At 43.2% G+C, this 16,659-nt stretch overlaps 1 protein-coding gene across 2 annotated transcripts in view; it reads right to left on the minus strand.

Moving 5' to 3' along the window:
* Positions 1-154: 154 nt before the first annotated feature.
* pdpr (pyruvate dehydrogenase phosphatase regulatory subunit) overlaps positions 155-16,659 on the minus strand; it is a 38,552-nt gene continuing 22,047 nt past the window's right edge. For both annotated transcript variants that reach the window (XM_055648620.1, XM_055648621.1), the window contains 7 exons: positions 14,895-15,028; positions 11,978-12,126; positions 10,940-11,052; positions 5,694-5,788; positions 4,119-4,208; positions 3,387-3,569; positions 155-2,384 (listed from right to left, as the gene is read on the minus strand). In XM_055648620.1, coding sequence (XP_055504595.1) covers positions 1,980-2,384; positions 3,387-3,569; positions 4,119-4,208; positions 5,694-5,788; positions 10,940-11,052; positions 11,978-12,126; positions 14,895-15,028 — 1,169 coding nt within the window. In that variant the 3' untranslated portion in view covers positions 155-1,979. The remainder of the gene's footprint in view (positions 2,385-3,386; positions 3,570-4,118; positions 4,209-5,693; positions 5,789-10,939; positions 11,053-11,977; positions 12,127-14,894; positions 15,029-16,659) is intronic.

Raw genomic sequence — 16,659 nt, forward strand, 5'->3', positions numbered from 1 at the left:
AGTTTTCAGTGTTTGTTGGACCCAATGGCTCAATAGGTGAGTGCAACAAATGGATTAGTTACAAAAGGTTGTTGACAGACCCTGCAAAACAATGAACCCCATTCCTCCCCACATATTTTGTCTAGGAAGAAAAACATCAAGCAATACTTGAAACTATTTTTCTTCTTGTATATGAAGTATTTTTTATTGAACAGATCATCAATGCACACAGTAAAAAGCACAAATCATTCGACAATACAAGAGGGTGGGGCCCCTCATTACCAGTGTATATGTGCAGCATAGGGATCCTCTGGAAGAATAAAATGAACCCATAAGAAAATAAATCTATTTTAAATGTTTTCCAGCTGAATGTAAAGTTGCAATACACGACCTTCCATGTGTTAAACCAAAATGAAACACTAGTAGGTTCAGGGTGTAAAAATACATATAGGCCTTCCTCACTATCCAGATATCCCCTTTTCAGCAGGACTCAGTATCCCTTATTAAATTATTTCCTATCTAGTTCAAGGGCTGGAAGTCTGGGCTGAATTAAGGTCAGCCAACTCAATCAATGCAGCTTGAACTTTCTGGTCACCTCACTGGGCAGCACATGTGCCTACTGAGGCTCTGGGGGCAGCAACTCACCTTGAACAAGTATGGCAGTGGCCATATCATGGAAAGAATCCAACCCATTTCCATATTCTAGCCATGGAGTGTATTGCTCATTCAGCAGCAATGTATTGGAGGCCAAGAAGCGATGCAGTTATGCCTTGACCCTCTCCAAGAGCATGATTTGTGTTTGCACAGATTCTACAAAAATGCAAATGAAAATCACTAAATGAAATCTGACTTGCTTTCCCTGTGAATATATCTGCCCATCACAAGCTCAACCAACACATTAAACAGCCTCACGTTGCAGTAAATTAATATCTAAATTCCATAAGATACCCAGGCAGATCTTAATACTTTGGTATCATTTGAACACAGTGACTGTCTCCATCCATCCGAATGATGTAATTAACCATACTTGTAGAAATGTGTTTTTGCATAATACCAAATTAATTGTAATTAAATCAGTCCGTGGACATTCACACATTTGCCTTCTCACCAACGGGGAATAATATCCTTAGAATCTGCACCCTTACAATAGGCATACATACCTCATCTTTCCTTGGTGAACTGCCAGTCACTTTGGACCTTTTATTTTCTCAGGAGACTACCAAAATTATAGATAAAAGAAAAAACATATATCCACTACACTGAACCAGATAAGAGTTATTGATGTACCTTGTGCCCATATAGAAAATACTATGTTATCTAGTTACTCTCAGTAAAAATTCAATGCAAGAGATATTCTCCACAAAATGGACATGCATGGTTGGGTTAATGGCAGTCAGCTAAATATCACAGCAAAACAAGGAGGACCTCATAATTGAGCTTACTGGCACTGAATTGGAAAGGAATTGCGTGGAGTTAACAAGTTCTTAATTAAATGTTTAAGTTTGTCTGTAAAGATTTGATTTTTAGAAGCCAAATAAAATTAGTTCTGACCCCAAGATAAAATTGAATATTTTATCGAGATGGTGCACAACCTGCTATCATTTATGAAGTCAAAGGTAGTGAAGAGAGGCTCACAAGATCGAAGTCTATGCCATCAGCGAAAGGTCTTGTCATCAGCTGCACTGGCAGCAATGCCAGGCCTGTATCTAACTCCAAAACGTACACATTCATCGGAACAAAGGAACCAATATATCAGGGGCTTTGATATTTGTTCCCAGACAAAAATAATGTGACAAGTTAATGCACCAACCCACGGCATCATTTTCCATTGTTGGTTAAAGACAGTAAACCCAAATTCAGTGCCTTCAGGTACAGAACCATCTTTAAAACTATGATTACATACAATGAAAGACCAGAGAAATGACTGCACACCACAGCTTGTAGCAATGGCCTCTGCTTCCTTCCTAGAGTGTGTGATGGGTGGAAGGTACTGCTGGGTCTCATTTCCCTTGAAAGCTGCTCAATTCCATCTCATCCTTTCTCTGCTTCTGTGTAAACAGGGAGCTGAATGGGTAAAGTTTGGCCTTGGCACAGAAGCGTTGTCTGGCAATCTCAATCTCATAGTCTCCAGCATTAACGTACTCTGGGGTCACCACCAGTTTGTCTCCATTGCCTTCTTCATACTGGTGAACAAAACCCAAACAGACGTGGCGGGCCAGTGTGTAACTATAGGCACTGCTCGTTGTCATGCCAACATAGCGGTCATTTCGGTATATGGGCTCTCCCCACCAGGGCCAGATGTCAAGGTCCATGTCGTGATCATCCAAGATAAACATGGTAAACCGGCGACAAACTCCTTCCTGTCTTTGCTGCAGCAATGCCTCACGGCCAATGAAGTCAATGCCCTACAATTAAATAATGAGCAATACAGAAAGAAGAGATATAAAATAAGCATTAGCACATGTAACTATATAAAACATGTTCAAATGGACATTTTGTAGCCTAATTAGATCATTGACTAGATTAAACCCTTACTGAGGTTCTAAAGATGCACACTGGCTCCTCTCCAACACCTCGGGAACCCCTCATACCTGTCTGCTGGTCCTTCCATTGTCTTTCCTCCACTCTCTTTGCCAGTCTGATAAGGGATGGACAGATTAGCAGGCAAGCTAATACAAAACAAAACTAAAGCACTAGGGTGAGCAGGCAGGACAATTGACCCCATTCACCTCAGGAGCACAGTGGCTGCTGTATGCTTGTTAGGGCTTCCAGCACATGGGAACACCTGCACTTATAGGTCCCCCTCCAAGTTTCACACTATCCTGCCGGGGGAAGATATAATGGAGGACTCGGCGAGGTAGGACCGCCATGAGGAAGGGGGAAGAACAATGGAGGACCCGGTGTGGGGGGGGGGGAACCGCTGTGGTGGAGGGTGGGGAGGAGAAGAAGGGGAGGGAGAACAAAAGGGGGACCTGGCATGGGGGTACTTTGTAACCCTAAGCACCCTTTATGGGGTGACTATTTGCATACCTTGGGTATTCAAGCCAAGAATTTCACTGTGACTTGTCACATGTAACAATAAAGCATTCATTCACTTGGAAACATATCATTGTTCCTTCATTGTTTTTGAATCAACCCACCCAACAATATTCAATGTGAGCCCTGCAGAGATTTAAAGCAGCATCTCTGAACCACCTTTTCAAGGGGAATTAGTGATAGGCAATAAATGCTGGCCTTGTCAGCAATACCTAGATCCTATGAAAATTGATAAATTTTACAAAGTACACAAAATAAATACACATTTCAAATAACATCTAAAATATTTAACCCGATCAAATAAATTTCCTCCAAATTAAATTTGAAAGTTAAAAAAGAGATTTGGTTACAAATCCTTGTCGGAACATCACCTTGTCAAATTTGACTCGGAATTCACGACCACATTCCAATGGTGTTGATAAAGCATCCAGATCCTGACCCCAGAATGCAAAGAACTTCTCGATCCTCAGGCTGCGCAGTGCGTAGTAGCCAGCATTCCGGATCCCGTACTTCTGCCCAACGTTCATGACTTCATTGTAGACGTGAAGTGCATACTGAAAAATGGAGCAAGAGTCATAGCGATTGGCTGCCACTGCTGTACTTCCTCAAGCTGCTAAATCTCGATGCAGACATGGGCTGCAAGCAGAGACCTCCATCTACTGCTCACCCAAGGAACCATTCTATCTGCTAATGGCAAGCACCATTATGAAATACAATTCCTGGTTTTATCTAATGTTGGAGATTTTAATTTCCTTCCATTGGTCTCTAGAGATTAATCTGGAGCAGAAACCCTACCTGATTTATTAAATCAACCACCATCTATCTAATCCAAGCCATGAAGTTCAATGATAATGTCTTGCCTGCCAGCACAGTGAATATTAACAGCACAAAACTGGATCAAACTGCTCTGAATGGTTCTATGCTTTCCCCACCGAATCATGTGCATCCCTTGGAATATGCCAAATATAAATCTGTATTTATGTAATAATCCCACTAATGAATACCTCCAGGTTCACATGTTTTTGTCAAGATATGTTAATAATAATATATTTAACTACAATGAGAAATCTTATAAACCATTACATTGAGTGCCAAACATTTACCTCGATGGGAATGTACAGCATAAAACCAGGTTCTCCTGTATGTGTCATGCTCATCACCCGGATACCATTAGCATAACCGACACTCATCTCCTGTTAAATGGAGACAGAATAAATACCAGCACATCCAGCTTTCAACATGGTCCTTCACATGAAAAACATACACAATTGGTATATCTGGCTGATCAATCCGGCTTGCATCACTCCCACTGTTAAATTTGCCACCCAATCTTAACTCTTGAAATGAAGACACGGAAAACCCAATTCTGCAGCATTTACAAGGAACTGCAATAGATAATTACAGGAAGCAAAATTTCTTCCTTCTTTCCCAATTACCCAATACAAGACGGCAGAATTTCCTTTCAGGACGTGGAGTTGTTGGCCTGTAGAAAAGCTTGGCAGGAACTTAACAAGTGCAGCTCCATAGAGGTTACAGTAAACCCTCTTTTTAACCGATCCCTTTATAATGAAGTTTGGATACAGCGGATGGGCCAGCCAATGCCACTCCAGGTCACACTGCCTGTCCAACCGCTTACAGCCCCGGCTTCTGATGACACTCCCGACTCACCAGGTGCAGCAGCGAGAGCCCTTCTTCGCCCGCTGTACAGTCTGGTCGACTCAGGTGCTGCTCACATAGCACCCCTTGGGTACAGCGATTTCTTCAGTCAGGCATCACGGACAGGATGCCCTTGGACACCATCCCTCCACTCACCAGCTGCTGCTTCTTGCTGTCAGCATGACCACCGCCGCCTCCTTCTCCCATTGCTCTGTCCACTCGGTCTCTCCACCCACCCACCACCGCCTCCTCCTCCGGAGACACTTCACTGGCAGCTGGTGAGAGGGGAGAGAGCCTCCATGGTGACTGAGCGTGTCCTGTGGTGGCTGTGGCCTAAAGAAAGCACTGTCCCCAGGGGCTACATGAGCTGAAACAACAGCCCTGTCACCAGACTGTGCAGTGGTTGAAGAAGGGCTCACTAGTATATACCAGCGGCATCGGCGACTATTTTTAAGGTGAAATGACACAAAGTGCTGGAATGAATCAGTCTGTGGAAGCGTCCCAATGTCACCTACCCATGTTCTCCAGAGATGCTGCCTGACCTGCTGAGTTACTCCAGCACTTTGCATATACACCATTATTTGCAGTTCTTTATTTCAACTACACACAATAACATTGTACTCAGTTATCGTGGACAATCAACAATTATGAACACAATTTTCCTGACCCATTATAACGAGGGTTTACTGTAATGTTGCAAAAGCATTGTTATATTCACAAAAATAAGCATCACAACAAAACATTTGATAAAAAGCTACAGGTTCATTCCCTTCACATCACTACAAATCATGGGAAAATGTTTTCAAATGGAACTTCCCACTTGTTGATGCATAGACAAGGAACATGGCATGCACCATGGAAATACCTCAAACAATAACTGGAGAGAAGAATATCTGGTACAGGCAAGACTCCAATTTCTCAGAGGAGCAATTGGCCATCAGTTACCTTGCAAGCAGGGAGCTACTAGAGCCTATTCTTTGCTGACACTTGGTTAATGTCAGTGATTCATTTCTTTAACCCACCTTACAGAACAGCGAGGGGAAGTGATCAGGAGTCATTGGGACATAGGACAACTCAGAAAGGACATCCATTGCACGGGGACCAATCAAGTTCAGAGCTAGAGGGGAAGAAAACAATTTCACCATTATAATAATTCATTTTCCTGCACTAATGCCCCCAATCCCACTATTCTCATCAGCTTTGGCAGCTGATCAGGATATTAAACCAATGTGAGATACAGGTTTGGTCCCATTACAGGTGCCATAGACTTGGAACGCTTCTGCTTTAGAAAGAAAACAGATAAAACAAATTAAACTTTGGTAATTCTAAAGAAGTGTAATAAACCCAAGGAAAAGGATCTCATCTTCCCCTAAGCTCACCACAACCCCCAAGGATGTACTCAATTCCATACCCGACTCATCCTCCTTTTTCCTGACCAGAGCATCAATTTCACATCATCCAGGGGTTCTCATTCCTGCCTGCCTTGCCCTTCACTCTAACAAAAACATGCATACTTGAAATCTCAATATCGCACTATTAAAAGCCTCACACTTCCTGGACAACCCTTTGTCGGTAAATAACCTACTGCAATCAACTTTGGCAAGTTCCTGCTTGTACCATCAACGTTGGCCTTGCCCTAATTAGAACTTTAATTCGTAGACTAGCCTTGTCCTTTTCGATACTATTTTAAAACTAACTGAACGGTGGTCGCTGGATCAAAAGTGCTCGTCCAGTGACATTTCAGTCACTTGCCCTGCCCAATTTCCTTCCAGTAAGTCAGGCTTTGCCTTCTCCATTGCAGGGTCAGGGATATATTGCCTGTGAAAATTTGCCTGAATACACTTGACCAATTCACCCCATTTAAGCCCTTGTATCAATGGCAGCAAGGGTCAATATTAGGAAAGTTTAAAAACCTTTATTATGACAGCCTTATTATTCTTGCAGGTGTCTGCATTCTCTCAACATACTTGTTCCTCTAATTCGTGTTGACTATTTAGGTGCTTCTAGTATAATCTCAACATGATACAGAGACATGTGAGGTGTTCCAATTTGGGACGCCTAACAAGGGCAGGACCTACACAATGAATGATAGGCTTCTGGGGAGTGTTGCAGAACAGAGGAATCTAGGAGTGCAGGTGCATGGTTCCTTGAAGGTCAAGTCGCAGGTAAATACGGTGGTTAAAAAGGCTTTTGGCACATTGGCCTTCATGAATGAATACGTTTATTGGCCAAGTATTCACATACAAGGAATTTGCCTTGGTGCTCCACCCGCAAGTGACAACATGACATAAAGTGACAGTTAGGAATGACACATAAAACATTAAACATTAATAATACATTATCGATTAAACATGTGAGTTAAATAAAATACCAGAGCAAAAGGAGGCTACAGATCTTTGGTTAATGAGTAGACCTACTACTCGTGGAAAAAAGCTATTTTTATGTCTGGCTGTGGCAGCTTTGACAGTCTGGAGTCGCCTTCCAGAGGGAAGTGATTCAAAGAGTTTGTGGCCAGGGTGAGAGGGGTCAGAGATGATCTTACCCACTCACTTCCTGGCCCTTGCAGTTCATCAATGGAGGGAAGGTTGCAGTCAATAACCTTCTCAGCTGATCGGACGATTCGCTGCAGCCTCCGGGTGTCGTGTTTGGTGGCTGAGCCAAACCAGACCATGATGGAGAAGGTGAGGACAAACCTTCGGTAGGCGGTGCGACTCTCGTCAGCAGAGGCCTCTGCAGCCCGTCTGCGTTTTTATTATTTTTTGTCTATGTTTCTATGTAGTTTTTGTTATTTTTTGTTGGGTGTGTGTGTGGGGGGGTGGGGTGGGGTGGGAGGGAGGGGGTAACTTTTAAATCTCTCCCTGCACGGGAGACCCGACCTTTTCTGTCGGGTCTCCGTTGTCGTTGTGGCTGCAACGAGGAGCGGCCTCCAACAGGAGAAGACCGGGGACTCTGGTGCCGACAACTCACCTCACCGTCGCGGAGCTGGCCGAGTCCGGAGCGGGTGGAGGGGTGGTGGAGCGCTGCTGTTGCGGCCCGACCTCCGGAGATTCGGAGGCTGCAACTGCGGGTCTGGCGGACGGCGGCACCGGGAGCCCGCGGGTCCCTGGAGGGAGACCGCTTTTCAGGGCTCCCGCAACGCGACTTCTCCCGCCCGAGTTGCGGGGTCGAAGAGCTCCTGGAGCGGGGCCTTACAGCACCGCCCCGCGCGGCTTGGAATGGCCGCGGGACTCTGCGAGCGCACGCCGGGGGCTCTAACATCAAGACCCGGTGTGCGACCTTGCACCACCCGGCATGGCTTTAATGGCCGCGGGACAATCGCCATCGCCAGCCGGGGGCTTTGACTTTGATTTTGACATCCGGGGGGGGCGGGGGGGGGAAGAGTGCAGTGGAGAGATAAGTTTTTTTGGCCTTCCATCACAACGATGTGATGGATGTTTATGTAAATTATGTTGTGTCTTGGGTCTATTTGTTTGTAATGTATGGCTGCAGAAACGGCATTTCGTTTGGACCTCAAGGGGTCCAAATGACAATTAAATTGAATCTTGAATCTTGAACTCTACAATGGCAGTATAGAATTAGACCATCATTGCCTGTGGCAGATTGGGCTTCCTCAGCTTCCGCAGGAAGTACATCCTCTGTTGTGCCTTTTTGACTGTGGAGTCAATGGTGGCCCCCATTTAAGGTCCTTTAAAGTCAGAGTATTGAGTATAGAAGTTGGGAGGTCACGTTGCAGTTGTACAGTGCTCTCCATAATGTTTGGGACAAAGACCCATCATTTATTTATTTGCCTCTGTACTCCGCAATTTGAGATTTGTAATTGACAAAAATCACATGTGGTTAAAGTGCACATTGTCAGATTTTAATAAAGGATATTTGTAAACATTTTGGTTTCACCATGTAGAAAATATAGCTGTGTTTATTATCCCCCCCCCCCCCCCCCCCCCCCCCCAATTTCAGGACACCATAATGTTTGGGACACATGGCTTAACAGGTGTTTGTAATTGCTCAAGTGTGCTCAATTGCCTCCTTATTGCAGGTATAAGAGAGCTCTCAGCACCTAGTCTTTCCTCCAGTTTTTCCATCACCTTGGGAAACTTTTATTGCTGTTTATCAACATGAGGACCAAAGTTGAGCCAATGAAAGTCTAAGAAGCCATTATAAGACTGAGAAACAAGAATAAAACTGTTGGAGACATCAGCTAAACCTTAGGCTTACCAAAATCAACTGTTTGGAACATCATTAAGAAGAAAGACAGCCCTGGTGAGCAAAGATACTAGAGGAGCTCCTCTAGTATCTTTGCTGGTGAGCTTACTAATCGCAAAGGGACTGGCAGGCCAAGAAAGACCTCCACAGCTGATGACAGAAGAATTCTCTCTATATTAAAGAAAAATCCCCAAACACTTGTCCAACAGATCAGAAACACTAAGTCGGGTGTGGGTTTGTCAAAGACTATTTTCCGCAGAAGACTTCATGAACACAAATACAGAGGCCACACTGCAAGATGCAAACCACTGGTTAGCCACAAAAATAGGATGGCCAGGTTACAGTTTCCTAAGAAGTACTTAAAAGAACCACAGTTCTGGAAAAAGGTTGTGGACAGATGAAACGAAGATTAACTTATATCAGAGTGATGACAAGAGCAAAATATGGAGGAGAGAAGGAACTGCCCAAGATCCAAAGCATATCACCTCATCTGTGAAACACAGTGGTGGGGTTGTTATGTCCTGGGCATGTATGGTTGCTGAAGGTACTAGCTCACTTATCTTCATTGATGATACAACTGCTGATGGTAGTCTTCTTCTTAGGCCTCCCTCAGTCATGGCTGACCATGGGTGTCTCCAGGGTTGGAGGATGCCTGTGCGTGACTTTGTTTAACGTGGGGAGGCTGGTGCACAGACAGCCACCACACGGTCCTTGACAGATCTTGGTCAGGGTCCGGTGGCATGGAGTCCAAGACGACCGGAGACCCTTTTCTACTGCAGCCTTCGTCTGCCTTCCCAGTCGTTGTAACGCTCCACTAAGGTCAGCCATCATCCTCCGCCTGTTCCACCGTTGAGGTCTTGGTTGGATTGCTCTTTGTCAGTCCTCCCCTCGACCTTCGTAGCATAATGAATTCTGAAGTATATAGACCTATCTGTTCAAGTTCAAACAAATGCCTCAAAACCCATTGGTCGGCAGTTCATTCTACAGCAAGACAATGATCCCAAACATACTGCTAAAGCAAAAGTAGTCAATCACCTGATCTGAACCCAATTGAGCATGCCTTTTATAAGGTGACGAGAAAACTGAAGGGGACTAGCCCCCAAAACAAGCATAAGCTAGAGATGGCTTATGGTGATACAGGCCTGGCAGAACATCACCTGAGAAGACACTCAGCAACTGGTGATGTCCATGAATCGCAGACTTCAAGGATATGCAACAAAATACTAAACATGATTACTTTCATTTACATGACATTGCTGTGTCCCAAACATTTTGTTTGCCCTGAAATGGGGGGGGGGGGGGGGGGGGGGGGACACACAAAGATATTGTCAAGCTTGAAAGGGTTCAGAGAAGATTTACGAGGATGTTGCCAGGACTCGAGGGTCTGAGCTATAGGGAGAGGTTGAGTAGGCTGGGTCTCTATTCCTTGAAACGCAGGTGAATGAGGGGTGGTCTTTTTTGGAGGTGTATAAAATCATGAGAGGAATAGATCAGGTAGCTGCACAGAATCTCTTGTCCAGAGTAGGGGAATCGAGGACCAGAGGACATAGGTTCAATGTGAAGAGGAAAAGATTTAATAGGAATCTGAGGGGTAACTTTTTCACACAAAGGGTGGTGGGTGCATGGAACAAGCTGTGAGAGGAGGTAATTGAGGCTGGGACTATCCCAACATTTAAGAGACAGTTAGACAGGTACATGGATGGAAGTTTGGAGGGGTATGGACCAAGAGCAGCTAGGTCGGACTAGTGTAGCTGGGACATATAACCATATAACAATTACAGCACGGAAACAGGCCATCTCGGCCCTACAAGTCCGTGCCGACATGTTGGCTAGTGTGGGCAAGTTGGGCCAAAGGACCTGTTCCACACCGTATCACTCTATGATTGATTTTGAGAGAATTTTTATTCCCCAAGCAGCAAAACCAGGACACTTTACAGCTGAAGATCTAGAACAAGAAGTTGATCAGAAAATACTCCACTGAAAGTAACCGAGCAACAAACATGGTATATGACTCCAAGGACAGTTATTGGTTATGGTGTGCAACCATCCTATATGCATGCAGTACCTGTGTACTTCCACGTTACATCCTCAAGATGTAGCTGATTGTCTTTGGGAATATGCTGCTTGAGCCAAGACCAACCATGCACCTGCTGGTCAGTGGGGGAAATGATAAAGAAGCTGAAATAAAACAAACATTCTTATTAAATTCCTTACTGAAAAGGAAAATCAACTCAAAACACCACTTCTGTCTGACTCCTGGCAGTCAATGGTGTGGAGAATAATGAGGATTACATCTTAACTTCTGCAGTTATTTCGGTCTCCAACAGAAATTTGATCTTGGGCTTCTTTCATTATTTAAATATTCAGTCCCACTGAATATAAGCATTCCTCCCATTTGTGCCTTTTGTACTGGTATAGAACCCTCTTCATTTATGTAGGTTTGCAGGAAAATATAAACTGCAGCACGATAACTTTACAACTTTACAAAACCAAAAAACCTGAAGAGTTTCAACCCAGCTGGCAACAAATTAATTTTAAAAAAATGTTTACTATCAGACAAAACTTCAAAACATAACAAAATGTCTAAATAATTATGTTTATACTCTTTTATTAGGCAGAGTGCTCAACTCTCCAGAAATCAAAGCACAGTGAGCCTCGCTCCTTGCTGGCAAACGCAACTGTAGTGGACTGAAATGTGATGATGTGGCTAAGACAAACAAGAGTGCCAGCAACAGATGAGGTCAACTCAACATCGTCACTGCAGAATTCACTGCTCAGCAACACAAGCTGACCTTGAGACAAATACTGCAAGAAGTGCAGTGAATTTGGAGGTGCTTAGTTAAATTAGCAGTTGCCTGGATATGTGCTTAGCCATATCAACACAAGGTTCTCTCCTAAATTGAACAGAATCTAATCAAGCATTCCAGGAAAAAATATTTTACCCTTGGCAACGAGTTTAATTCCCAAATCAAACTGCAAAATTGTCCCACTTACTGCTAAGATTTCCTCAGCCACTGTATGAGAAAGAAGCTGGGCCACTGATATTCAATTGTGATTTTAATTAACAACATGTATCCCCACGTGCAGTCATATGAACAAGTACCTGCGTTTGCTGAGCCGCACAACACTGCAGTCGTTCTGGTAGCCACCTCGATCATTCAGCATTCCCGTATGTACGATGTGTCCCACAGGAACATCTAAATCGTTGGAGCAGAGATGCTGCAAAATCTCAAGTGCCTGGTCACCTGAAGACTGGATTAGATGGTTAGATTGTAACACACAAGATCGCAGTGAAAAATATTTAGTCATATTTGCAATGGTGCCAGAAAACGGGGCCAGAATCTAAGTGCTATGTGCAAAAAAATTGCTAAACTCGATGCTTCATTTTCAGGTCCGTGCAACCGATCTTACCAACATTTCTACCTCAACCACCAGCATCAGAAATTGTCACGCTGGGGAAGAATAATTGGGATCTTCCACTGGGAAATCTTACATTTCACAAATGGTTGCCACTTCTACCAACAAAACTGTTGTTGCCTGAACATGAAGTTTCAAGAACTGCACAATGTTCTCAGTCAGAGTCATTTGGTCCACAGTATGAGGTGCAACACAGAAATGGTTTCTGGTAATATCAAGGCCGTCAGTCGCAGGTTCTCCAGTACAAAAGAAAATAAGTCAAAATAACCCAAGAAGTCATTGTGCAATCAATGAATAGAATTACTTGAAAAGTTACACAAAGCATTTTCAAAGCGTTTTGTGTTTAAACCGGAGGCAAGTTTTTTTTAAACTTCCTATATGAATGACAACTGAAAAACTTGAATTCCACTTCACTGATTTAGGGGATATAATCAGTGGAACACAAATTGAAGAAGGCAGGAAATGACACACATTTGGACATATCTTTACTGTGAACAGATTTCTATTGTTTATAAAAGATGAGAGAACACCATGAGGGAAATAGCTATGGTGAATGCACAGTCTTTTACCCAGAGTAGGGGAAATCAAGAACCCTTTAGTTTTAAAGAGAGGGGAAAGATTTAAATGGAATTGGAGGGGCAACTTTTTCCTCACACAGATGATGATGGATATATGGAATAAGCTGTCAGAGAAGGTTGTTGAGGCAGATACTATAACAGCATTTAAAATACATTTGGACAGGTACTAGGATAGAAAATGTTTCGAGGGATATGGGTCAAATGCAGGCGGTTGGGACAAGCATAGAGGGGGCAACTTGTTTGGGATGGACAAGTTGGGCCAAAGGGTCTGTTTCTGTGCTGACTCTATGCCCAAAGTAGCTAATCAAGGACAACAAATAGTTTGTGAAGGACAAATTGAGACAAACAAGTTAATGGAATGTATTCAGGAAAATAATGAGAATGGAATGGAAGTATGTGATAAGGTCACACCAGGGTGAGAAATTAAGTCATGGGCATAAAAGAGAATATAGTTGCAGGGTTCCAAGGAGACCAACTAATTATAGGTGTGATTATGATAACAATGTTTTTGACACTATTTTATTTTCAGTAGACAACTTTAGGAATACTTAACACTGTATATATTCCTATAAATATCCTTCATGAATATGCTACAAATAAAGGAGCTCTCAACAATCAAAAAAGTCTTAAACATACATATTGCCATTTCACCAACAAACTCATAAACAAGCAACACTAGACACACAGGACTCGTGCAAATACAAATTGATCTTATGCTAGATGGTGCTTATTACTCAATTTTTATGTGCTATTTGTAACTGCATTTAGCCACAACTAGATATTCAATTAAACATGTGGTAATGTACAGGATGATATTGGAAAAATTAGTGGATGAAGTGCATGGATATAAATGGCTGCTTTGCAGTTTAATGCTGTATGGCTGGCACTGTGCAGCAGGGTCCCAAAACTAGGAGCTCACTTCCATTCATCTAATCAATTTTGGTAAGCACTAAAGGAATGATATTTGTTAAATCTATCATCTTCAGTGAAAGGTCAGATTGAAGAGGAGTAGAATCTAAAACAAAACTCAGTTGAATGTCAGATTTTTTCTGGAATCAGTTAAAGCTTTCAAAAGCATTAAAGCTTTACAACAAGTGGAAGCAAAATCACATCCAACAAAGTTGTACAAATGTCGATGTAGGGGGGACACCCACACAGCTAAAATGTTGCTAAGGAACTGAACGTAGCAGAGGAAAGCTGTTTAAAGAGTATGATAATGTTCCTGCACACTGGAATAGATTGTGCAATTCCAAGTATCCGATTCTCAGAAAGATATTACACCACAGGTACGAGAAACAGAACGCCATGAATGAGACATAATAGCATTTCAAAAAACAGTTTTCCACAACAACAATGTGTTTGGATGGAATCTAATTAAGACTCCAGATTCTGGTGATTTGGATAGGTTGGATAGGAACCAGTGCTCGAGATTCCTCAGTGCTCTGACACCACCTCTATATCTAAGATCATTGCCAGTACATCTGCAAATAATGCCAAATTTTCCACAATAAATTATATGTCACATCTGGACCTGGTGACGACTTTCTAGTGTAAGCTCTACCTTAAAATTTTCACCACTCTTGCAGACATATATTTTCACTGTGACAAAGTAGTTATCTTGTCCCACACCCATGACTCATCTCAATAAAGTGAACTGTTTTGTTGATCATCAACCACACTTCTCCTTTTTCTACCTATTTGTACATCTATCAAAGACTTTTGTTAGTTATTGCCCATTCTCAAATTCTTTTTTCATCCTTAGTTCCTCAACCAATCCCCATGATAGCTTTCTTTATGCCACCTGGTTCTCAGTCAGTTGGAATACATCTAACTGTCCCATCGTGATATTTTAGCCAGATATGTTTTAATACTATATTTTTTAAGACTCCTGTTTATGATATTTTCTTCAACTAATTTCTCTTCAACAAATGTCTTTTGAAAATACACAACTTTACGATCCATCACAATCCCTTCAGCAAAACAACCAGAGATTTTGTTGACCCAGATGTTTCAATGTAAACTTACACTCAGTTCAAACTTGGTGAAAGACGACATGTCAATCACACAAACAGCTTCCTTGCAGCATGTAACTTCTGCTCCAACAATGTCAAACCAATCAGGTTTGTAGAAGGTCTTCCTCTTGTCCAATTCCAGCAAATCTGGGAAGATAGGAGAACGAATTTCAGACAGATTTCAAATTACATGTTGCAAAAGGAAAGCGGAACAGCTGGTGGCCACTCAGCTCCTCACACTTGCCCTGGCATTTAATATGATCATGGTTTATCGGCTCCAATCCTCATGTCCTCTTCTGCACTGGTCCCTCATACCCATCAATTCCCTATTCTTTAAATACTCGGCCAGAAAATACCACTGCTCCACCTCAGGACCAGAGGCAGAGGTCCAGGCAGCTCCATTAACCAAAGCCCCTCACCGCTCGGCTGTTAAAAGATCCCTTGGCGGAGCTGGTTTGCCAAATGGCGAGGAGGTACTCACTGACAAAAGCCAGGAGTTTCCTCCGTCTGGTGATACAGCCTTTTACTAGCTTCATCAGAAAGCTGTCAATTGGAAGATTGATCAGCAGTCATTCCACTCGTCCATCAACCTGCTGATCAGAAAGGGAAGCAAAGACTAGCAGTTACGACACGAGCTGCCAGAGCATAGATCAGATGATCTGGCACATCCTGAGATGTGGGTATCATTGGCAAAACCATTCATTGCCCTTCCCTAGATGCTCTCCGTAAGCTGCTGCTGTCTCTCCGATGAAACTACTCTCCCAATTATGAAAGTAAAGTGTTCCAGGATTTAGATCCAGCAAAAGTGAAGAGCAGCGATGTATTTCCAAGTCCAGGTAATGTTTAACTTGAAAAATAATCTGCGGGTATTGGAGTTCCATACATCTGCTGCCTCTGCCCTTCTTAGTGGTCTTGGGGAGGTCACTTGGAGGACCCTCAGTGGGTGATTGTCCAAGTGCAGCATCAAAATGCATTAGCTTCGGGACGGCTGCTATGGAGAGGGGACGGCTGCTGGGGAGATGAGACAGTTGCCCACTTCTTTGGAGTGTGTGAATTTGCGAAGATGGTATGAAGAATTATGCAAGTGTCCTTGTCATGGCTCACCCTGATCTGCTTCACAATAGAGGACTCTCTGATTTACAGACTGTTCCCAAGGACATATTCGGAGACAGACAACTAGTGCTGCAGGAAGATCATCAACTCGGCAAAAGATGCTCTTTGGTCGGCCCGAATCAATTGTCCCCCAGCACAGTGAGATGTCTGTCAGGGAATGTTACTCATTCCAGACTACAAAAGTACGTGCTGAGGGATGCACTGAAGCCTGGTGCAGCCAATGCCAAGGATGTGTGGGGGAGGACCACAATCCAAGGTCCTTCTGCTGCTGGAATTATGGTCAGAATCCGGTGGGGCCACTCCTTACACAAGGAAAGGTATTTCACCTCAGGGGCCACTAGTGGCATGCTGTTTTGTTTAAAGAACCCTACTGAGTTTAACATTCTTGAATGTATAGACACTGAGAATGTATGAGGAGTTGTTGCACAGTTTTGTTCAGTATATATTTTTTATTCTGATAAAGATGGTTTTGGGGAAAAACTGTGAGTAGTTATTAGTGACCACAGACAACTACACAACCTTCTCTAATCATCAACCACCGCATTGCTGTTGCTCTGATTGGGTGGTAACTATCAATTGTCCCCATCCAGTTTTTGTGGACAGGAACGTACCATTGGCAAAATTGTGCTCATTGATGCACTGTGTTGCAGCCAATGCCTAGATGT

The sequence above is a fragment of the Leucoraja erinacea genome, chromosome 17 (genome assembly GCF_028641065.1).
Source record: "Leucoraja erinacea ecotype New England chromosome 17, Leri_hhj_1, whole genome shotgun sequence".
Lineage (NCBI taxonomy): Eukaryota > Metazoa > Chordata > Chondrichthyes > Rajiformes > Rajidae > Leucoraja > Leucoraja erinaceus.